Source organism: Ammodytes marinus (genome assembly GCF_949987685.1).
Source record: "Ammodytes marinus genome assembly, chromosome: 19".
NCBI lineage: Eukaryota > Metazoa > Chordata > Actinopteri > Uranoscopiformes > Ammodytidae > Ammodytes > Ammodytes marinus.
This window is the reverse complement of record NC_137223.1, coordinates 23,793,247-23,818,664: the sequence shown is the minus strand read 5'-3', so window position 1 is coordinate 23,818,664 and position 25,418 is coordinate 23,793,247. Positions and strand designations below refer to the sequence as shown.

General features: G+C 39.9%; 1 protein-coding gene across 1 annotated transcript in view; it reads left to right on the top strand.

The window, feature by feature from the left end:
* The window catches only part of LOC307266053 (uridine-cytidine kinase-like 1), a 31,128-nt gene extending 6,308 nt beyond the window's left edge, over nt 1–24,820 (top strand). The window contains exons 3-15 of the mRNA XM_080047950.1: nt 1,110–1,216; nt 2,394–2,564; nt 5,594–5,665; nt 9,965–10,154; nt 10,573–10,634; nt 13,160–13,176; nt 15,614–15,712; nt 16,403–16,496; nt 18,062–18,124; nt 18,776–18,898; nt 19,167–19,274; nt 19,838–19,994; nt 20,948–24,820. Coding sequence (XP_079904076.1) covers nt 1,110–1,216; nt 2,394–2,564; nt 5,594–5,665; nt 9,965–10,154; nt 10,573–10,634; nt 13,160–13,176; nt 15,614–15,712; nt 16,403–16,496; nt 18,062–18,124; nt 18,776–18,898; nt 19,167–19,274; nt 19,838–19,994; nt 20,948–21,024 — 1,340 coding nt within the window. The 3' untranslated portion in view covers nt 21,025–24,820. The remainder of the gene's footprint in view (nt 1–1,109; nt 1,217–2,393; nt 2,565–5,593; nt 5,666–9,964; nt 10,155–10,572; nt 10,635–13,159; nt 13,177–15,613; nt 15,713–16,402; nt 16,497–18,061; nt 18,125–18,775; nt 18,899–19,166; nt 19,275–19,837; nt 19,995–20,947) is intronic.
* The last annotated feature ends 598 nt before the right edge of the window (nt 24,821–25,418 follow it).

The following is a 25,418-nucleotide window of genomic DNA, read 5'->3' as shown; positions in this document are numbered from 1 at the left end:
CTCCTCACCTGGTTGCCGCTCCACACTCTTAACACCATCTGAACCAAATAAATGTATTTTGGTCTCATCAGACCACAGGACATGGTTGCAGTAATCCATGTCCGTAGTCTGTTTGTCTTCATCAAACTTTTTGTGGGGTTTCTTGTGCATCATCTTTAGAATAGGCTTCCTTCTGGGATGACAGCCATGCAGACAAGTATGATGCAGAGTGCGGCGTATGGTCTGAGCACTGACAGGTTGACCCCCCACCCCTTCAAGCCCTTCAGCAATGCTGGCAGCACTCATACGTCAATTTTCCAAAGCCAACCTCTGTGTACGACGCTGACCACGTGCACTCAACCTTCGTAAACTGGGCCGCAGGGTGGTATTGCAACATGATAACGACCCCAAACACACCTCCAAGACGACCAGTGGCTTGCTAAAAAAGCTAAGGGTAAAGGTTATGGCCTGGCCAAGCATGTCTCCAGACCTAAACCCTATTGAGCATCTTTGGGGCATCCTCAAACGGAAGGTGGAGGAGCGCAAGGTCTTTAATATCCACCAGCTCTGTGATGCTGTCATAAATGGGTGGAAGAGGGTTCCAGTTGCAACCTGTGAAGCTCTGGTGAACTCCATGCCCAAGAGGGTTAAGGCAGTGCTGGAAAATAATGGTGGCCACACAAAATATTTACACTTTGGGCCCAATTTGTAATTTTTTTCTAAGGGGTGTACTCACTTTTGTTGCCAGCAGTTTAGACATTAATGGCTGTGTGTCGAGTTATTTTGAGGGGACAGTAAATTTACACTGTTATTCAAGCTGTACACTGACTACTTTACATTGTATCAAAGTGTCATTTATTCAGTGTTGTCCCATGGAAAGATATAATGAAATATTTGAAGAAATGTGAGGGGTGTACTCACTTTTGTGAGATACTGTATATAACAATGCTGTGTGTGTGTGTGTGTGTGTGTGTGTGTGTGTGTGTGTGTGTGTGTGTGTGTGTGTGTGTGTGTGTGTGTGTGTGTGTGTGTGTGTGTGTGTGTGTGTGTGTGTGTGTGTGTGTGTGTGTGTGTGTGTGTGTGTGTGTGTGTGTGTGTGTGTGTGTGTGTGTGTGTGTGTTCGTGTTCAGGTCTGTGTGGAGGAAGTGCTTCAGGTAAAACCACGGTGGCCAATAAGATCATTGAAGCTCTGAACGTCCCCTGGGTGGTCCTGCTCTCCATGGACTCTTTCTACAAGGTGAGAAACACAGCCAGCACTTCTCAATGTTTAATATATTTAGTGACACTTTGTCTTTTTAACAACACACAAACACACACCTGCACCATCGAAAGAAAGAAAGAAAAAGGTACATTTGCAACTCTCACTGTTAAGCAGAATCTGAAATATCAGTTCCTCTCTTTCTCTCTCTCTTTTCCTTCTTCTTCATGGACTAAAGATAATTGGCGCTGATTTCAGCACAATAAGTAATAGCTCCTGAATGAGCACAGTAGTTCTTATCAATAATACCTCCTCTGTCTGTCTGTCTGTCTCTCTGTCTCTCTCTCTCTCCCTCCCTCTCTCTCATATCAATAATACCTCTCTCTCTCTCTCTCTCTCTCTCTCTCTCTCTCTCTCTCTCTCTCTCTCTCTCTCTCTCTCTCTCTCTCTCTCTCTCTCTCTCTCTCTCTCTCTCTCTCTCTCTCTCTCTCTCTCTCTCTCTCTCTCTCTCTCTCTCTCTCTCTCTCACACACACACACAACACGAGTCGATTTAGTTTTCCCTCACAGAGCCCATTACGTCGGCTTGTCACTATAGATTTTCATCTGGTTGTGTTGGTCTTTGTCAGTTGGTCAGTAGAGAGTGAAACAGGTGGAGAGAGAGAGAGAGTTCAGTCTGCATGTGAAATGCCTGGGCAGTGCTGGATCCTGGATTACATACATTTCTGAGAACCTAAAATGACTAATAGCAAAGAATCGTTGCTTTTCAATCTAAAAATGAACGTATTGATTATGTGAAGGTAAAACTAGACAGTAATGTAGGAATGTGAAAGGAAGAGCATGTTTAGTGGTATATATATTTTGACACAAACGACCAGAAAATCTTTAGAAGTTGCATGTAGAACATTTAATAAATGAACAAAGAACAAGGCAAAGGAAAATGAAAAAAAAACATTTAAACATTCACACCCTTAACTTAATTATTGTACATTTTTCAATACAGAGCTTGAGATATGACATGTATTTTCTGATAGCATCTTCAATCAATACATCTTTCTTTGTCAATATCACGCACCCCTAACTCTGTGGTGTGTGTGTGTGTGTGTGTGTGTGTGTGTGTGTGTGTGTGTGTGTGTGTGTGTGTGTGTGTGTGTGTGTGTGTGTGTGTGTGTGTGTGTGTGTGTGTGTGTGTGTGTGTGTGTGTGTGTGTGTGTCAGGTGTTGAACAAAGAGGAGCAGGAGCTAGCGGAGAAGAGCGAGTATAACTTTGACCATCCTGACGCGTTCGACTTTGAGCTGCTGGTGACCGTGCTGAGGAAACTGAAGAAAGGCAAGAGCATCAAAGTGCCCGTGTACGACTTCACCGCTCACTGCAGACGCAAAGAATGGGTAAGAAGCTCTCAACCAGACAACCAGACATGGGGTAATATGTTTATTAGACAGTAAGAAGCTCTCAACCAGACAACCAGACATGGGGTAATATGTTTATTAGACAGTGTGGAGAGACAGAGATGAAATGGGGCAGAGAGGGGAATGACATGCAGAGAACGACCACGGGCTGGATTCTAACCCGGGTCTGCTGTGAAGAGGACTGAGACTCTATGGGAGTTGGGGAGGGGGGGGGGGGGCTGTAACCACTACACCACAAGCGACCCAAAGTTCTGTGCTAACTGTGTTACTCACTTTTAGATGGGATGTTCCTACAAAACTATAATATTAAAGGGGGGGTCAGTGATTCTGAACAACGCTTGTTGTCAAAATCACTTTTAGTCGAAATCAGTGAATATCTACGAATATACGATACCCTACCTGCTCTGGGCTAACTTTTTTTTTTTCACAATATATACAGCTCTGGAAAAAATTAAGGGACCAATCTGGATTTTTCTTCAATCTTCATCTCTACATAACTTATTGAAAATGCTCTTAATGACAGAAAAATGTATTGGAGTGTGGTAGAAATGTTGTCAGTAGGTTATATTATAAAACCAAAATGTTCATTCTACTCAAACATATGTCTGTAAATAGTAAAACGGGAGACACTGAACATTTGTAGTGGTCTCCCAAACCTCGACAATGTCCCTCTGCTTGCCCTTAGCGATTTTGACAACAAGCGTTCTCCAGAATCACTGACTACACCTTTAAAATAAAAGCAAAACTTTTTCTTCTCTCCACATCGTAATGTACAGGATACAATGACCCACCAATGCAGCTACAAATTACCCAACCCCCCTTGGGATGTATTAATGGTTTGAGCTGGTGCCAAGTGAGACGCTTGCTACATGCTAATTAGCTACTTATTAAGGATTTAGTGAACAGGACATTAACCTAAAGCCAAAGGAGGAACACAAATCTCCTCCTAAACTCATTGTGAAGAATCAATCTGTGTCTGTAGCTCTCTGGACATCTCCTCTTATTTCTTTGCGGTGTAATTTCATGGCTGAAAGGCGCCACACCACATGGGAAATGGCCCACAGAGGGTTGTGACTGTGGGATCATTGTGTGGGATGCTTGTGCTGGTGTGGAGGTAATTAAGCCTTAAGGTCCCTAGGGAGTGGAGAACTGCGAGCTATGGCTAACTGAAGCTAACATTATATCAGTTACATGGACGAGGGAGAGGGCGCAGCACCGGCTTCTTTAAAAAAAAAAAAAAAACACATTCCCCCCAGGTTTATTTATTTGGTTGTCGTATTGGAATAGCACAGGTAACTGTGTGTGTGTGTGTGTGTGTGTGTGTGTGTGTGTGTGTGTGTGTGTGTGTGTGTGTGTGTGTGTGTGTGAGATTAGGAGTGCTACCTCCCGTTGCTGCCACCTTCATCATACACAGTTTGCAGATTTGCTCGTTTTACATTTTCGGGTTCCAAACTCTCTCTCTCTCTCCTGCTCTCCCCCTCTCTCTCTCTTTCTCTCTCCCCTTCTCTCTCTCTTTCTCTCTCCCCTCTCTCTAGTTCTCTCTCTCTCTCTCCCCCCCTCACTTAAACATGTAAAGACACACTCAATCATCTCTTAGCACAGACCAGCGAAATAAACCCATCGATAAACTCTCATCTGTTTCTTTAGAATTCACTTTCTGCTTTTCACACACGACTTCGCCTCGATGCTCGCTTTGTTTCTTGCCTCTCACACACACACACACACACACACACACACACACACACACACACACACACACACACACACACACACACACACACACACACACACACACACACACACACACACACCATGATCAATACCCAAGTGTCCAGTCCATTTACTATAGCGGGTAGCTGGTCAGAGGAAGGTAATAGCATTGTGAAGTACTCGGCACTATTTCGCCTTTGATTGAGACAGTGATTAATCTCTCTCTCTCTCACACACACACACACACACACACACACACACACACACACACACACACACACACACACACGTTCTCTCCTCTGTAGTAAAACAGGTTCATGACAAGGTTTATCAGATAACGGTGAAAAACGTAAACATGTGTTGAGGTTGTGTGTGTGTCTTCACATAAAAATGGCTGCAGAATTTCCAGAGTTAATACTGGGGGGCCCACCATAGCTAGACTAGCTAACATTTAAAAATGTTATGTCCTACTATTTTATCAAGCTATTAAGAAAAAAACAATAAAACATACATCCTTAACACCATTCTCCTTCCTCACTGCTGTACCTTTCAAAAATATATCTGTTGTATATATTTTAATTTCAATTCAATTTCATGCTCTGATGTTTCTAGCCTTATTTGTTTTAATTCAAACCATCCTTCAGTCAGATATAATGTTGCTTTACTTGATCAAGCAGAGATTTTTTTTTATTTTTTTTTATTGTGTGGATTTTAGTTTTATTATTCATATCGGATAGCATATAGAAATCATTTTGTAAAATGAAATGTTTATTTGATCTCTGATCTTAGCTATACATCTGACTCTATATATTTTTTTTTATGATGGAGGCAATACCGTAATAACAGCGGCCATTAAAACCTTTAAAGCTATAGTGTGTAACTTTTTCATAGACGTGAATGTCGGTTACATTCAAGCCATCGCCAAATGAGTTGACACAAAGTTGATTAAGCCTACCAGCTCCACAAAACTCTCTCTGTATTTCTCCGTATGGCAGCGTTTACAAACTGGTGTCGCCCCCCTGACACTGGTGCAGGAGCTCAGAAAAAATCCCAAGAAGATCCCAAGAAATGTTTCAGTTGTTAATTCTACTGATAAGAAAAAAACCTGGACGTACAGCAGAAGGAATAAAATCCATGCGCGATCACTGAAGGCTTTACCTCATGTAGATGTGCCGACAGTGTTGTTGTAATTACTCAGAATTCCTCATGAGGGGTGACCAAAATTACGCACTATAGCTTGAGATAGACTTTATTTTTTTAATGTGAACTAACCTTTTTTAATATGTTTCTGTTGACAGAAAACAGTGTACGGAGCCAACGTTGTGATCTTTGAGGGAATCCTGGCCTTTGCCAACAAGGAACTGCTGAAGGTGAGAAGAATCTGCTCTTATACTTTAAAGTGACTATGAGAAATCTACATTGTGGGCTATTTGCACTGAATTGGAAAATTATGATATTTTTTAAGAGCATTGAAATGAGAAAAAATAATGGGACAAAAAGAAATCAAGGGACATTTAGAATAGATAAAAATGTGCGATTAATTGCAAGTGAACTATGACATTAATCGCGATTAAATATTTTAATTATTTTGGCAGCACTAATTCCAACATTTACAGAAGTCAGTAAATGCAGCACTGAACTCTCAAGTCTGAGAATTTCAAGGCATTTGTTTGAAACAAAAACTTTTTGTAAATCCGATTTTTCTTGGTTTTCTTTGCGCTCTCTGTTTTCAGTGGCAGATTTGATTAATAGCTCAGTCTGCTCAGAGACACCACACAGACTGATTTATGGTGAGCTAGTAATCAATGTTTCTGAGTAGTAGCTTCCTGTCCTCGAAGGCCACCGTAGCTTCTGTAAATTCTCTCTGAAGAAGAAGTACTATAGAATAAATAACTAAATACATCTTCACCTCATCACTTGATATTGTGGAAAGACTTGAGGCAGTGGTGGATGATGCCATCTTTAGTAACTAGCTTCTTGTCCTTGAAGGCCACCGTAGCTTCTGTAAATTCTCCCAAACTGAGGGGTTAGCAAGGGAGCGTTGCAATCTAGAATCTCACTACAACATGCCACTGAAATAGGATATTAGACACTGTACCTTTTTTTTTAAATATCAAAAATGATCCGCTATTGTCTGATACCTGAGAACATTTCTAAAGAGATTAATATCTGGATGATGGCATTAACAACATTGTAACATAAAGACTTAAAGCTGGGGTATGTGATTTGTGATTGGTCAAAGTTAACATGAGCTGTACACTTTGACCAATCAGAGCGAGGCTCCGATTCTCTGTTCTTATTGGCTGTTGGGACTCTCCATTCACTTTGGCATGACTATGTTAGTGTAGAGCGTGTCAGGGAGGGACCATAGGGGAGGGACCAAAGAGAACAAGTGGAGCGGTTGAGGTATTTGGATTCGAATCTCTATCCCAACTGCCATTTTCTCCCCAAATCCTCCACCCCAGCTTTAAAAAGAATGAAAGATATCTAATATTCTTTTATCTACACAGAGTAAATATCCTCCTACCACCATGTACTGTCTGTCTGTGTGCAGCATCTCAGTCTCCCGTAGCTCATTAGCATATCGGCCCTGTGTGTGTGTGTGTGTGTGTGTGTGTGTGTGTGTGTGTGTGTGTGTGTGTGTGTGTGTGTGTGTGTGTGTGTGTGTGTGTGTGTGTGTGTGTGTGTGTGTGTGTGTGTGTGTGTGTGTGTGTGTGTGTGTGTGTGTGTGTGTGTGTGTGTGTGTGTGTGTGTGTGTGAGAGAGAGCTGCAGCAACGATACACTTCAATTACAACAACGGACACAAAACCCAATGAATCACGTTGGACAGTGGAACAGTCGGTCCATTGTTAACTGAAGCAGAAGCTAATCAAGTGAACAGAAGATCTCACGGGAGGCTTTGTGTCTTATCACCGCGCTCCAGCTCTCACACACACACACACACACACACACACACACACACACACAGACAGACACACACCATGCACACACACACACACACACACACACACACGGATTCACTTGGACCCTCCAGAAAAGCATCATAGTAAAAAGGCCGATTTAACGTTCTCCCCATAAAAACAGGTCCAGTGTTCACAGGCACACAGAACTTGAGTGTAAATACCATAGACTGTAAATAGATGCATACCAGCGCCAATGATGGGGAATTATTTTTCTCCCTAATTTTTCAATTAAAAAAAAATATATAAAAAATATGCCCAAAAATGTTGATATAATAAAATATTTTTACACATTTCACATAATTATAAGTGGTTAACCCATAGGCCTATAAATTTCAATTCCCCATATATAGTATATTTTAATTTTTTTGAATTTTTTCCCTCAGATATTCAAAGCTGCACTCTAGGGATTTAGCATTTACCGCTATATTAAGTTTTGTTAGAAACTTGTGTGTCTCTGTCTCACAATCCACAACACATAGCAACAGGTTATCGGTGCGTTCAGGCTATCCTGTTTAATTCACAGAGTTGGAAAATTATCGTGGCGCCCCTTTATATTTATCCAGTGTTTGTATTCAGGAGCATCAGTCTCTAGTATTTACAGTTCTAGAATTGATCCAGTGAAAGAGCCGGATGAGAGTAATGGAACCCATTCATCATCTCAGCAACACTTTAGTCTTTGTAATGTCCTTGTGTGTTCTAGTTTCCTGGAAAGAATTTAAACAATTAGATGCTTATGAATGTACACATTAATCCTCAGCTTAAAATGTAAAGCCTTTGCATTTCATGATTTTTTTTTTTTCTGATTGGAAATATTTTAGGAGATTTGGTGTTCACTCACTCACTCACTCTTTTATCACACACACAATCTCTCACACACACACACACACACACACACACACACACACACACTCCCAAACACTCCCAAACACACACACACACATTCCTCCTTATCTAAATCACTCACAGAACTTCTTTTTTATTTGTGTTTTAATAGTTGTTTTGGTGAGGGAGGAGTTGTGTTGTTGTCCCTGTTATACTTGATGCTGGTTCATTGATTTTTCCTGGATTGTGCTGAGTTGAGCTGCAGGTTTAATGGAGCTTAGCGGACAGATCCGCGGCTGACTTACTGCTCTGTAAAGTGACCACGGTAACTGATGTCTCCCTGGGTTACGCTTCACATTGTTCGATGTCACCTTTCAACTGTAAAACTGACAGATTATGGAAGCAACTCCAAATGTTTTTCTACTGTGACTGTGCAGCAAAAGTAGCACAGTTTTGGATTGCTTTTGTCAAGAGATTTTTGAGAAAAGATTAAACCTGCAGTGTGTAGAATTTGGGGTTTTATTTCCTAGCAGATTTTGTAGAAAGTAATTATAATATCCATAAGTACATTTAATTTAGTGCATAATAGCTGAACTTTTTTTCTCTTAGAAAGGGTCTCATATACAGTATGTCCATATTTCTGCATATTTTGGACCAAGGCCTAGTGCCGCCATCTTGAAAGTGTCATAGTTGGAATGTCATCAGGAGCATTGTTTAAAATTTAGAATTGTTCTTTTCCTTGAAGGCCACTATAGCTTCTGTTATTATTCGAAAGGGTTAGGGTTACCCAGGGAGTGTTGCATTCTAGAACTTTGTAGAACTTTCTTGATGATGTCATATTACACAGTGCACCTTTAAGCCAAGCCTGCACAGTTTAGGTTTGGGGACGTCAGCCATTTGTTCCTTACTTTATTAAAGGTGTGGTCAGTGATTTAAGAGAATGCATGTTGTCAAAATCCCTGTCTGCAAACTGGTATGTAAACTAGCACACACATACAGACATGTGTTCTCCAGAATTGCTGACTCCACCTTTAATGCATTCATACTGTTTTAACGTCTCACATACTCGATATCCAAGGGTTCAGGGCTGAAACTGGTACTCAATTAATGATCTAGTAGTCCATCCATAAAGAAATTGATTATAATAATAATATTATCCTACTTCTCAAATATGAAAAAATTCTGGTTTCATTTATTTTTTCTATGATCATTAACATTTGGAAATTGGACATTGCATTAAACAAACCAAGTATTTTTTTTAACATATCTGATTTTGAAAAGAATACTCGGGTTGCGTTCCGAATCGCATACTTTCTACTATATAGTATGTAGAAAAAAGATTTAGGATGTCCCGATTCTTGTGGCCAGATTTAGGATGGTTAAAAGTCCCCGGATGTCCTACTTCATGCGGCCAAGATTGTTAGTGTTGAAAACTGCATCCTATTTGGGCGATTCTGACCCACAATCCAGTGCGCACGTGAAGTGACGTCACATCGACGAAGCCTCCATATGAAAACAAACGGGGAATGCGACGGATATAAAAGCAAGAGGCAAGATCAAGGCGCAATGTTACAATGAAATAAGAGAGTAAAGTATGTCCCAATAGTATGCCTACTGCATCCTAACTAGATTCTTTTTATCGTCGGATGTAGTATGTAGAATAGAAAAAAGAAAGAGTATGCGATTCGGAACGCAACCCTCAGACTAATCCTTTTCAGGCATATCAATTCAATATGTTATTTGTTTATTTTTTGTTTATTTTTATTTGTGAAATCATTTGAACATATTTTTTTTATTGTATTTTCATGCTTTTAATTTTAATTTTTTTGAAATGTCTGAAATAAAATTGAATCAATCAATCAATCTCTCTCTCCGTCTCCCAGCTGCTGGACATGAAGGTGTTTGTGGACACGGACTCTGACATCCGTCTGGTGCGCAGGCTGAAGCGGGACGTCTCTCAGCGCGGACGCAACATCAGCGGCATCATCAAACAGTACAACAAGTTTGTCAAGCCGGCGTTTGAGCAATACATCGAGCCCACGGTGCAGGCTGCTGACATAGTGGTGCCCAGAGGTGAGAGGGGGAGATTAAGTTTTTTACTAAATACAAATATAATGGCACTAATTTTCTATACATCTTACAGTTTATATGATGATTGAACACTGGTTGGGATTTTATTTCAAATATTCACTTTGAGCACATTTTTATGAAGGAGTTAATCAATTTGTCCTTACACTTTTTTTTAAAATTCTGCTATTATATTATGTATCATTTTCACATGTAACCTTACACATAATACGGTTACCACCATCAACAACAATAATAACAGTAATATTTATGCAGAAGAGTATCGGTATCGGCTGATATCCAAATCCAGGTATCGGAGTCGGATAGAACTGAAAAAAGTTTATCCGTGCAGCTCAAAAGTTACATTTAGCAGCTTCAGTTAAAAATGTGTAACATATTCTCCTTACATTCTTGTTATTTCCAGGTGGAGAGAACTTTGTAGCTCTGGATCTGATAGTCCAACACGTTCACAGTCAGCTGGAGAAGGTACAGATTACTTTTTGCTTTTATCTGTCTTCATACAGTAGCCCTATCATGAAGGAGTTTGTTCTTATTCAGCTGAAAAAATACTTGGCTTTCAAAATGGTTTATTTTCTGTATTACCACTCCTATAGATTCTTTGCTCAGTCTGTGAAAAATTGCTGCTTCAACTATATGTACTGCCGATAAGATAAAGAGTCTCAATATTTTTTCCTGCTGCTCGGAGGAAAAAGTATTTTAAATCAAAAAACAACAGCGTTAAAGCTGGGGTGGAGGATTTGGGGAGAAAATTGCAGTTGGGATAGAGATTCGAATTCAAATACCTCAACCGCTCCACTTGTTCTCTTTGGTCCCTCCACTTATGGTCCCTCCCTGACACGCTCTACACCAACAAAGTCGTGCCAAAGTGAATGGACAGTCCCAACAGCCAATAAGAACAGAGAATCGGCGCCTCGCTCTGATTGGTCAAAGTGTACAGCTCATGTTAACTTTGACCAATCAGAAATCATATACCCCAGCTTTAACTTCAATAACAAAGCTAGTGGGCTTCATAATGATCACAGTTGTGTAATGTATTCTTTATTAGTTTCTAGTGTCAAATATTTCCACAGCATTCATCATAGCTTCTGTGTGTGTTCACTAGGGGTGTGCACGTGTACACGTGTAACCGTTTAGTAAATCATAACCGTTTAGGAAAAATCAATAAAGTGTGTGTGAGTGAGTGTGTGTATCGGCGCACACACACACGGGGAGTCGCCGTGCTGGGGCTCGACTCACAGCCACGGAAGAGTGATGAAAGATAACCTAAATATTAAAGTTACCCGGTTGACGTGAACTACGCTCTTAAGTAGCCCGAACTTTATAACACCTGTTCAACATGCATTTAACGTGGACATGTAGAAAGCGATAGGCTATATTAATCAGGAAATTAATGAAGCGCGATTATGACGGCGAACGTGTGTGTGTGTGTGTGTGTGTGCGCGCGCCTACAAGACGGCGGGGGTACGAGGACAATGACGTCACGGTTAACCGTGTACACGAAAAAAAAATTGTCGTGTACACGGTTAGGCATTTTTGTAAACGTTCACACCCCTAGTGTTCACCATTATGACATGAATAGGACACATTTAAAAGAAAGTCTCTCAAAAGTAAATAGACACATACCGACACAATACAGTAAAGAAATCCATTTAAAGTAGAAAGAACAGTAAAACAGGTAGGGAGTAGTCTGTCACTGTTGCATTCTGGAGCATTTTAAAATGTCATTGATCAGTTGGCCATGCACTGAAAGCCCTTCTGTTTGACGTTGCAGTAAAGTATGATAAAGCACTGGCTGTTTGAAACGCACTGAGGGGTGAGATACTGGGAAAACTGTGGCACTTTTACAGGCAAACCTTATGGCAGTTAGGATTGTCCATTCTGTGCTACCATGACGCTTCCAACATGGCGGCGCACAGCCCTGGGCCCCATATATGGAGAAATATGGAGATATATGAGACCCTTTCTAAAGGGAAAAAAAAATCCCCCAAAAAATGTCAGCTGTTATACACTTAATTAAACGCATTTTTTGGATATTATAATTATTTTCTACCAAGTCTGCTATGAAAAATTCACCAAAATTCTACACACTGCATTAAGAGGTTCCTTTTATATGTAATTTATTTGAGGGTCTTTCTTATAGTTTGTATGTGTAGCTAGCTTGTACATGCAAACCTTGAATTTGAAAATGTGATTATAACACACAAGACTGAAAGGTTTTCCGATGTATGTTAGAGCCCAATCTAGTTGGATTAAAAAAATTCTGACAAAATTCATGGTGTACTCTCATGTCTTTTAAACCAGTAGAAGTGTTGTAAAATCTCTGAACACTTCCCCCCTCTGCTGGCCAAACAATGGAATGACAGTCTGGTGGTGATACAACTGGATTACATCTGTTTAATGCCCTGTATAATTAGGCTCATGATTTAGGACAAAGTTGTTCATAATGATAAAACTACACTTGATTCAATTACTTGACAGTTTTGTAGTTTTTTAGCTGTAGTTCTCTGGTCTAGTGTGACTGAGATTTATGACCACATAAAGCCAGGAAGAAGGTTTCATCCATCTTCCCTCAATGAACTGAACTGTCACACACTTTATGAATCGAAACAAACTATGATCTGTTTCACCTTCCACACGCACACACACACACACACACACTCACTCACTCACTCACTCACTCACTCACTCACTCACTCACTCACTCACTCACTCACTCACTCACTCACTCACTCACTCACTCACTCACTCACTCACTCACTCACTCACTCACTCACTCACATACTCTCTCTCTCCCCCCTCTCTCTGTAAACTCTATAGCTAAAAAAAACATGCCAATCTGCAGCCTTAATGTTGCATTTTATCCTTATCTCATATATTTTTCTTCTCTGTCCTTCAACCCACACATGTGCGATTGTGCGTGTCCTTGTGCGCGTGCGGCCTCCCTCCCTCCCTCTCTCCGTCCGGGCTGGATTCTAATGTAACCATGGCAGCGTGAGATCACTGTGAGGTAAGACTGTAACATTGTATTCAACACTACATTTTCCTCCTCTCCCTGTCTCTGTCACTTTCCTGCTCCCACTATAGTTTCAACCACGATTCATTTGAAAACAAAATCAAAGTAAATACAGTCAATCAATCTTCTTTGTTAGCTTCTGTAACTGCTAGAATGCGTTTCATACTGGTGTTCACGCATTTTTATATACAGTGGGCGAATGCACTTGTTGAAAGACCCAAGAAGAAGTACTATAGAATAAATAACTAAATACATCTGTACCTCATCTAACTAGCTTTTTGTCCTTGAAGGCCACCGTAGCTTCTGTAAATGCTCCCTAATGGAGGGGTAAACAAGGGAGCGTTGCAAACTAAAATCTCACTACTAAAGCGTGAAACACACTCATTGTGTTGGAAGCTGTAAAAAGCTAACTGGACATTAAAGGTGCAGTGTGTAATATGACATCATCAAGAAAGTTCTAGAATGCAACGCTCCCTGGGTAACCCCACCCCTTTCGAATAATAACAGAAGCTACAGTGGCCTTCAAGGACAAGAACAATTCTACATTTTATACAATGCACCTGATGACATTCCAACTATGACACTTCCAAAATGGCGGTGACAAGGCCTTGGTCCAAAGTATGGAGAAATATGGACATATATGAGACCCTTTCTAAGGAAAAAAATTATAATTCTTAAAAATAAATTCAGCTATTATGAACTAAATTAAACGTACTTATGGATATTATAATTATTTTCTACAAAATTTGCTAGGAAATAAAACCCAAAATTCTACACACTGCAGGTTTAAGTACAATGTTTAGCTCCTAAAGTAGCCTTCTTAAAGTGTGTATGACTTCTCTCACCTAAACAGAAACCCACTAATAAGCCAGATCGATTTGAGCTCTCTGCAGAACTAGACAGTCTTTGTTCTGTGTTACAGTGACTGATGTAGTGGAGCAGCTTCTCTCTTCTATTAATGTTCTTTCTCTTCTTTTATTCTCCTCCTTTACATTTCTGTTGTCTCTCTTTTCTTCCTCCCTGTCACTCTATCACTTAATCTCAACAATTGAATATCTATCACTTTCTTCAGAGGAATCTCAGCTGGGATATGTGAGGCTCGCCTTGTGCACCCTCTTTACAGTGTTGTACTTAAAGTTGGAGTCAGTGATTCTGGAGAACGCTTGTTGTCAGAATCACGTTTTGTCAAAATCGGTGAATATCTCTGTGAATGCACTGAAAATGTGGTGTTAATACGAAGCCTAGGCTCTGTAAACTGGTATGTAAACAAAAAGGGGGGCATGCATTTACAGAGTCTAGACTGTGTATTAACTGTGGTATTCATTGATTTTGGCAACAAGCATTCTCCATAATCACTCATTTCTTGGTTCAGATGTGCTGTGGCCATTTTTTTATGACCAGTTAAAACAGTCGGTGCATATGGAACTGAACTGAACTGAATTGAATGGTAACATGCTTGGTTGATGTCTTTCATGACCAAAATGACACAGTACTGATGTTCTGAATGGTTTCGCCCGTAAAGCATTAACTCCTTGGTGCTAAAGCAAAAGCATGCGTTGGTGCATATAGTGCAGAGATAGAGCATGTAGCAAAGATATTTCAGCTGTGAAATGACAGAGGACATATTGTTTCATGGCTTACTTTAACATTGTTAGCATGTGTTTGAAATAGGGCTGCAACTAACGATTATTTTGATAATCGATGAATCTGTCGATTATTTTCTCGATTAATCGATTAGTGTTTTGGTCCGTAAAATGTCAAAAAATGGTGATTTTTTTTTTAACCAATTTTCCAAAGCCCATGTTGACTTCCTCAAATGTTTTGTTATGTCCAAAACACACAGATATTTCAGTTTACTGTCATAATAGGATTAAAGAAACCAGAAAATATTCACATTTGAGAAGCTGAAATCGGAGAATTTGGAAATTAAAAAAAATTACTCAAAATCGATTAATCGATTATCAAAATAGTTGCCGATTATTTTAGTAATCGATAAATAATCGATTCGTCGATTAATCGTTGCAGCTCTAGTTTGAAAGTGTATTCTCCATGTGCTGATTTTCAGAATTGCATTTTATGATTTGCATTTTGTTGCCTAAAGTAAATGGTACAAACTCAATGTTTGCCTGGGAGTAACACCACTGAATGGCCTGATAGTCCTGCATTATGACGGCGACAGCTATTCATAAAGAGTGTAGTTCTACAGTAGATTCTTTATGGGCAAAAACGGCTTGAATTAATGAATTAATCTTTCTCTTGTTTTTTTTTTTATTCCTATTTTTCTTCTTTTTTTGGGGCTTTTATTGGGGGGGGCTTTTAGTAAGTAAAACAAATAAATAACAAGACAGATCCAGTATATAACAAAGACAAAATTCCTCAACATGTTTCCGTCTCATTGACTGTATATTTGTTACATGTTTTATTTCTTCAGATCAGCCCTGGCGGTGGACCACCAGGGTCAGCCGTTACCCACAACCCTCAGCCTGATGGAGAACACGCCACAGGTCAGAGGGATGCACACCATCATCAGGTCAGAACACACACACGCACGCACACGCACGCACACACACACACAGACAGACAGACACACACACACGCAGACACAGACACACACTCGTATACATACACACACAGACAGACAGACACGCACAGTCACTCACACGCACACACAGACACTCCCGGACATACACACACACTCATACACTCACTCATGCACGCACATATACACACACTCACATACGCACGCACGCACTCACACACGCGCACACGCACACTCACTCGCCCGCTCACTCACGCTCACACTCACTCACTCTCACACACACACACACACACACACACTCGCCCGCTCACACTCTTTCACTCAAACACTCACTCACTCGCACTCACTCACTCACTCACACACACACACACACACACACACACACACACACACACACACACCTCTTAAAAATGTCTCAAAACTCAATTTGTAATAAATAATTGGCCGTCAAACAGATGATTCATATTTAAAGGGTCGTCCACAGATTTAGTGTTGCACATTAAATTCGGGGTATTATAAATCAAAGCAGCGTAGGTCGAGATATAGTGTGTGTGTGTGTGTGTGTGTGTGTGTGTGTGTGTGTGTGTGTGTGTGAGAGAGTTTAATGTGAGGTAATTGACATTTTCAGACTAATCTTTTTGACCCTCCTGGCCACCGTCCTCTGTGTGTTTGTTTCTATAGGAACAAGGAGACGAACAGAGACGAGTTTATATTCTACTCCAAGAGATTAATGCGACTGCTCATAGAACACGCCCTCTCCTTCCTGCCTCTCAAGGTGACGTGTGTGTCTCTCTGTGTGTGTGTGTCTCTCTCTCTGTCTGTGTGTGTGTCTGTCTCTGTCTGTGACCCTGTTTCCACCTGGCATTAATATGTGGTTCTGAGGAATCCGATCGTTATATGTAAATGTAATATGCTTGTTCACACCTGGCCTTAACAATGCGTCTTCTATGCGCGTTTGCGATCCGGATTCGAATTCCCCGCGCTGTATGGAAATCAGCTCGTACATCATTTCCGCTTATAGGCTACTGTTGTTTTTAATCGGCGGGGGCAGCAGTGCCCCGCCCTTGCCTAGTCTGCCGGAAATAAAAGAAGAAGAAGAAGAAGTGTTGACCATCCACGACCATAGACATTATAAATCCCTTTATAATGTCTATGGTCACCTCGGCAAGAGTCTTGTGTTTTGGTGAAAATGTGAGCACAGCACTGTTTATTGTGTGGTGTTTTCCTCGTCAATAAATTAATCACTTGGTTACACTGTGTCCCACTGCGTAGCTGCCGCAGCCAGCACTGTTCGCTCACTGTCTCTATTATGAGTTGCACCGAGCCGTCTCTGTGTGTTTACGCCATAGATAGTAGTAGGCTAAATACACGCTCACAACAACACGGGGGGAATAAATAAAAAAGCGGCTGGTTTGACCGAGCAAAAACGAGAGACCGCTGGCTTGACCACAGTTGGTCGAAAGAATCATTTCCGCCTTGTGTAGTCACCTCGGCTAGAGTGAAGAGAGTCAGTGTGTTTTGGCGAAAATGTGAGCGCGGCACTGTTTATTGTGTGGTGTTTTTCCTCGTCATTAAATGAATCAGTTGGCTACACTGTGTCCCACTGCTACGATGTCACGAAGCTGCCGCAGCCAGAGCTGTTCGCTCACTGTCTCTATCAGTTGCACCGAGCCGTCTCTGTGCTCACAACAACACGGGGGGAATAAATAAAGAAGCGGCTGGTTTGACCAAGCAAAAACAAGAGACCGCTGGCTTGACCACAGTTGTTCCACACGACTTTATTATTTACCTGCAACGGTGCGCATTTATGACGTGAATTGTCGCGTGAATGAGTACGCCTTTCCGCCCAGTCACTCGCCGCAGTTGAGTGGGCGGGGCCTAATGTGTATGAGATACGCATACGTGTTTCCACTGTTAATGGGTATGTGGATATGTGGTCTCAAACCACCTCCGAATGTGGATAATCTCAATGCGCATTCAATGCGCATTGAGCGTGTTTCCACCTGTAGTTAGCGCGATCGGATCCTAAAAACCACATATTAATGCCAGGTGGAAACAGGGTCTGTGTGTCTCTCTCTGTGTGTCTCTGTCTCTCTCTGTGTGTGTGTGTGTGTGTGTGTGTGTGTGTCTCTGTCTGTGTGTGTTTGTGTGTGTGTGTCTCTCTCTCTCTCTCTCTCTCTCTGTGTCTCTGTGTGTGTGTGTGTCTGTCTGTGTGTGTCTCTCTGTCTGTCTGTGCGTAAAGATTATTAACTGACAACTACTCTATCTCCTACACTTCTATGTCATGTTACTTTTGTTATAGTTAAATGATTTTCTGTCTGTCCGTTCCTCCCTCTCCAGCCCGTATCCGTGGAGACGCCTCAGGGTGGAGTGTATGAAGGCAAGAGGATGAGCGGGAAAAGAGTGAGTCTGATGCTCTATGGGCCAGTTTAACAGACGTGGATTAAGGCTAGTCCTGGACTAAATGCAATTTTGAATGCAGATTGTCCATTGAAAAGTACAATTTAGTCAAGGACTAGGCTTAAAGGTGCAGTGTGTAATATGACATCATCAAGAAAGTTCTACAAAGTTCTAGAATGCAACGCTCCCTGGGTAACCCCACCCCTTTCGAATAATAACAGAAGCTACAGTGGCCTTCAAGGACAAGAACAATTCTAAATTCTAAACAATGCACCTGATGACATTCCAACTATGACACTTTCAAGATGGCGGCACTAGGCCTTGGTCCAAGATATGCAGAAATATGGACATATATGAGACCCTTTCTTAGGGAAAAAATAATAATTAAAAAAATGTTTTTCAGCTATTATGCACTAAATTAAATGTTCTTATGGACATTATAATTACTTTCTACAAAATCTGATAGGAAATAAAACCCACAATTCTACACACTGCAGGTTTAATCCATGTCTGCGAAACTGGCCCTGTAATTGGAAAACATGGAATCAGATTGGGGCAAATAATATCAAACAAAACATCCCCAGTATCGACAAGCAATAATACGAATTATGAAAGAAAATACAATTTTAAATTTCCTTTTTTTTTTATTTGCAGATAACAGGAGTGTCCATCCTGCGAGCCGGAGAGACGATGGAGCCGGCTCTGATGGCCGTGTGCAAAGACATCCGGCTGGGAAAGATCCTCATCCAGACCAACGACGACACGGAGGAACCAGAGGTAAGGGGGGGCGCAATGTGTCACAACCTGGCTTTACTTTGTGTCCATTACCACATCAATCAATCAATCAATCAATCGAACTTTATCTATAAAGCACTTTTCATACAAGCAAAAGTAACACAAAGTGCTTAATACAACCACCCCCCCCCACACACACACACACACACCTCCTAGGTGTAGAATATTATAATATTGCTATACAGTAGGTGAAGCATAATCAGTATATTTTCTCATGTGTGATGTTACGCCCTGTTTTGTATCCCTGTAGCTCCACTACCTGCGTCTGCCCAAAGATATGAGTGAAGATTACGTCATCTTGATGGACAGCACCGTGTCCACCGGAGCTGCTGCGCTGATGGCCATACGAGTGCTACTGGTCAGTGCACAATGTTTTTTTCTTGTTTGAACAAATATGAAAATTTGGCAATATCTAACTAATAATGTGTACATTTGCCTCTCTTTTAAAACCATTTTATGAATCAAAAAATAATTGTATGTACAGGTCTTTAAAAAATGCATTTTCTGCATGTTTTATTGACAAAATGTTGCATAAACCAGTGCTTAAAAAAATAATGTTTTTGCCTGCCATGTCTCACCTTTTAAGACATACTTCACCGGTGGAAATATGAAGGTGTATTGAACTCTGAGATCCTATGTAGTACAAATGTGCAAACATTTGAAAAATCGGTTCATCCTAGCCTGAGAAAAGGCAGAAAGAGTGTTTTATGGTCTCACTGTCTAACCCTACATTTTCCCATGCGTGACATCACACATGGTATAATGTAGGGTTAGGATTAACAGGACAGCTAGGACAAGGTAAGACTGAGGGAAGAAAAACCTCATTCATTATATTATAATAGCGATTTTATAATGATAGAACGCTGGTTCCGTATGGGTGAAGTATAACCTTTACTAACCATCCCTTCCCTCCCGGTCCAGGACCATGACGTGGCGGAGGGGAAGATCTTCCTGGTGTCTCTGCTGATGGCTGAGATGGGCGTTCACTCTGTGGCCTACGCCTTCCCTCAGGTCCGCATCATCACCACCGCCGTCGACAAGGAGGTCAACGAGCACTTCCACATCATACCTGGCATCGGTGAGGACAGCTCTCTCTTAACCCTCTACAGCTGAATATGTAGCATAGAAGAAGAAGCTTTATTACATTTAATAGATACATTTCATAATCATAAATGTAGGGGTGTCTGCCGGTGCCACCTAAGAATTTACCTAGTTGAATCTGATTGGTCAAATCTTGCCTATAGTTAGTTTTTTTTCCTGGTCATTGGTCCATATTTTCAATTGCGAGACAATAAGGCGCGGGGAGGTTTCTCTCTTTACCTTCTACAGCTGAATATGTAGCATAGAAGAAGAAGCTTTATTACATTTAGTAGGTTAGGTTAGTAAGGTTCTTGTGTAGTTACCTTTTGTTTCCTTTGCAGTTACTTTACACAAAATAACCATGAGATCTATGAGTAGTTATCATGTGTAAAGTACTGGGTGATTGATTGATTCATGGAGATTAGATTACATGGTGTATAAATGGCTGGACAACCATACAAACTATGTGCCTGTTTGTGTTTTGCTCTGACAACATTTCGTTGTTATTTTGTTACAATGACAAAATAAAACTGAACCCAACTGAATGACATGAGCTGAATCTATATAACAAACATTAAAGTGGGGCGACTGTGGCTCAGTTGGTAGAGCGGGTCGGCCGATGATCAAAGGGTTGGAGGTTCGATCCCCGCCCTGCCACCTGTGTCATAGTTGTTGTGTCCTTAGGCAAGACACTTCACCCACCTTGCCTCGTGTGAATGTCGATAGTTAGCCTGCTATCGGTGTGTGAATGTGTGTGTGAATGGTAACGTGGGAAAGGAAAACAGGTCTCCCTTGTAAAAGAGTCTTCGGTCTCAATGGGATTTACCTGTATAAATAAAGGTTAAAAAAAAAAAAAAAAAAAAAGAGCCTGACAGCATATAATACCATATATTATGCTCATTAACTTTGCAAACGGAAATACGGTATAATGTTGAACTTCTGTTTTCTCAGGTAATTTTGGCGATCGTTACTTTGGCACCGACGCTCCGTCCGACTTGTGTGACAGCGATGAAGGGATGGACCTATGAGAGACGAGAGGGAACCAATCAATGAACCAATCAGGGACCAGGAGGGTTTGTTACAGAAGCTGCTGCTGCTACGCTACTTACAATGAGACCAGCGAAGAAGAAAAAAAAAAACCCTCTTTCATTCTACTGACCAGAGAAACGATGACGATGTATAATCTACTTCCTGTTTACACGAGTGGAGCCAAGTTCACAGTTGGGTCACGGCCACTACTGATGATGTCAGAACTTTAGGGGCCGTTTACAAAGCTACATGCTTTTCAAAATAAAACGCCAAAGTATTTTTTACTTTATGGCCGTTCGCTACAACGTGAAACTGACAGTTTTAAAATGGCGTTCTTTGGGTGAACTGAAAAAATAAATAAAACCGGGTTCCAGACTGAAATTTATTGAATAGTACACAACTCCAAACGCCTCCAAACTATCAAAACTATCAAAACCGGTTGCTGTGGAAACAATGACATCAGGGCTCCACTTTGCACATGCGTATTATGTGTGTTTTTTAAGGGCTATCTGCTAAAAAGTTTGACCACCAGCGACTTGCCTTCAATGCATACTAGGTGCTTTTTTTGCCGATCCGTGTACGTGCCGATCATATTCAAAAACAGTCTTCTAAATGCGGGATTTTGTAAGAAAACTGTCCCGTTTTTTTAGCGAGACTGTTGTTGTGATAACGAAGCCTTAAAGGGGTGAAAGTTATACCGGCAGGATGTGGATATGTGATGTCCTTATCCGTATTATTCCGCTGCAATCTCAACAAAGGGTTCGCTGCTAATCTACTGCCAGCTTAATCTCACTGAGTTTATAAAAAAAAAGCTTGATTTTGATGTAAATATTATTGCCATTAATGTGTTGTTTGATGCTAAAGCTGCAGGTGGATTTGAGTTCTGGAAAGGCCTTAAAATATTTAGTTAATTATTATTATTTTTTTGTTTGTTTTTCCTCCCAAACAAAATATTGTTACATAAAATAATCATTGTTTAATTTGGAATATTTGGCTTTAGCAATACTTAGTTTAAATCCTTAGCCCTTATTAAAAGAAAACAATACAAAAACATACAGCTCTGGAAAAAATTAAAGAGACCAGTCTGGATTTTTCTTAAATCTTCATCTCTACATTACTTATTGAAAATGCTCTAAATGACGATATTTTTATTGTGAATTTGGTAGAAATGTTGTCAGTAGTTTATATTATAAAATCAAAATGTTCATTCTACTCAAACATATGCCTCTAAAGAGTAAAACAAGAGACACTGAACATTTGGAGTGGGCGCTTAATTTTTTCTGGAGCTGTATGTAGTTCATAGAGTACAGTCGATCAATAGATAGATACACTGCCAACTGCCTGATAATTAATAATCGAATCATTTGTTTTGCACAAGACACGAAACACCTCATTTAATGAGAAAAATATTGGACAATACCAGATGGAGGTGAATGTTATGCGTAGTTATCAATGTACTGTGATCTTTATTTGAAGGCTTTTCCCGTAAGAATTATCTGTGTATTAATCGCAGCTTTTGCTCTGCTCTCTGTACTGTAAAAAAAAAAATTAATAATAATAATAATCTCAGGCAATTTCCACTGAAAGAAACAACATGGAATTATACTTGAACTAAAAGAAAGACTGAAGATTAAAGGTGGAGTCAGTGATTCTGGAGAACGCTTGTCAAAATCACTTTTTGTCATAATCAGTGAATATCTCCTCATGATCCACTACCTGTCTGTACTGTGTGTGCGCTTAAAAAGAAGAATCCAGTGTTGTTACACAGCCTAGGCTCTGTGAACGGGCATGTTGCTAGCTACGGTGGGCCCCTTTTGTTTACATACCCGTTTACAGAGCCTAGGTAGTCTGTGTATTAACACTGGATTTTGTTTTAGCACACAGACACAGACAGAGAGAGAGAGAGAGACCGGTAGCAGATAGTGAGGAGATATTCACTGATATAGAAAAAGTGATTTTGACAACAAGCGATCTCCAGAATCACTGACTCCACCTTTAAAGGGAAATATTTGTTATATGTGTTAAATTGTATTTTCTTTTTTATTATCTTATTGTGAAAATATATCTGATTATTCACCAGTTGTTACAACAGCAGAGAGTAAGTTACATTTAGAGCCTCCACCTCGCTCGTGATTTGAAACCTTTCTCTTAAAATCCCAGACTTAAATGACATCGTTACATTAGAAAAAAACAATATTTTCACTTTGCTTTTGCCGCTTATTCAGTGAAACAACAGCTTGCAGATGCTTTGAATTGTACAGCATTGCTTGACAAACGCACTATGTGCCCAAAATCCTTGTGAATATATCTGACCAGGTGACCAAATGTCATGATTTAAGACAAACCTACAGCACTTGTGTTTAGCCTAAAGTAGGTGTGTTTAATCTAACTGCCATGGTGGGTTCAAGGTCTCCGGAGATTTTCATGTGTGAGTCGCTTAATAAATTGACCCTGCGTTCCAAATCATATACTTTCCCTTTTACTATACTACATACTAAATTCATACTTCAAAATACAATTGGATGTATTTGGGCATCCTGGTATTTTTGGCATACTTCATTTGACATGCATGTATTGGGACATCTTAAATCTTTTTCTTGCATACTTAACAGTATGGAAGTATGGGTACTGGAACGCAGGGTAAGTTTTTCTTGAAACTGACCCACATGGAGACCCTTACTTTGTTGTGGCCACCTTGTTTTCCTTGTCGCTTTTTTATGTTTTTCATTTATTTATTGAATTGTTTTTGCAGGGATTCTATAACTTCAACGCCAAGTTACATTCTTAGAATATTTTTTCAGTTTGGGGTTTAATTCTGCAAAATTCTGCCGATGCGTTCACTGCCCTGATCAAATCAGTGTAAAACAAGGTTTATGTAAAAATGGCCTAGAAGGGTCGTTCATTTGTATTTTGTATAGTTAAAGTATTATAGACCCATCAGAAAATTTCAAATTCAATTTCCAAAATGTATTGACAAAAATGTATTAGAAATAAATCATGCCATATGCACTAACGCAGACAAAATGGTTGCTCAGTCAAAAGTAAAAAATTTGCCTAAAGATACTAGAGGGTTTTGACTCACTCCCTGCATTCCAAATCACACACTCTTTCTTTTTACTACACTAAGTGCTAAAGTACAGAAGAGTTTTAAGGCCAAATGTCAAGAATAAAGACGAATGCTCCAAAATGCTATTGAAGTTACTGAGGCATTTATGTATTTTCAGCATACTACAATTGACGTGCATGAATTTGGACATCCTAAATCTTTTATCTGGCATACTAAATAGTAGAAAAGTATGGGGATTGGAAGTGGAACGCAGGGAATGTTTTAACTACATTTTAATTTAATAATGGCTGCATTCCATTTTGGTGTTACAAGTCCTTGCTAATGTTTTGGCAAAGGAACATATTAGTTATTACTCATCAACTTTTGAAAATGATTCCTTTATTAATTCTGTTTACATTTCGGTTGTCATTGACGACACCTTACAACAACAACCTTATCTGTAATGACAATTTAATTATTTTCTTATTTTAATTTGGAAGCAGGTAACTTCTATGTTAAGCGATTTACATGACACCGTTTAGCAGAATGGTACAATGCCAATATATTCATTTTTAAGAAGCAAACTCAGAAGTATTAACTGATAAACTATTTGGTGTAACTGATAGCACTTATGACTAAAGGCTTAAATCTATTCCAGTGGCACTTTTACACCGTTTTACTAACTAAATGATGCATTCACAGTCATTGTTTCTTGTCACACGTTTGTGTTTTGGCAAATAAAAAAAGAAATTAAGTGTCTTTGTGAGAGAGAAGTGTTGGTTTCCCTTTGTAACTCTTGTAGAGAATAAATAAAAAAAATTAAATTAAAATTTTTGTAATTGTAATTTTTTTTATTTGTACTGCGGTGTTGTTCCCACATGGGGGCGACAGAGCTCTTGTTTACAGCGGAAGTGACGCACACTCCAGATCTTAGGATGCCTTCGAGGACTGTTGGACATTTCTTTTTATTTGTTTAACTCTGTTAGCCACTTGGGGTGGGAGTCATCATCAAATAGGTAAGGAATGTGTCAGTGTTATACTAAAAAGGACTGCACAGAATGGTTTAATAACGCAAATTATATTAAATTACAAAGGGATAAAAACAGTACATATACATGATGCTTATGATAGGGACCGATACACTGACAACTAAAACAAACTGACATGCTTAAAAGGAAATATTGAATTATAAGCAAACGTATCTTAAATGTGTTCTTTTCACTTAAAATTAGAGTAAATCATTAGAATCAAGGGCATTTGACATACGTCTTTTCACAATACATTTGCTTGGACCGATACTTTTTCAATGTATTTATTTAAAGAAAATATGATCTCATCAGTTTGAAA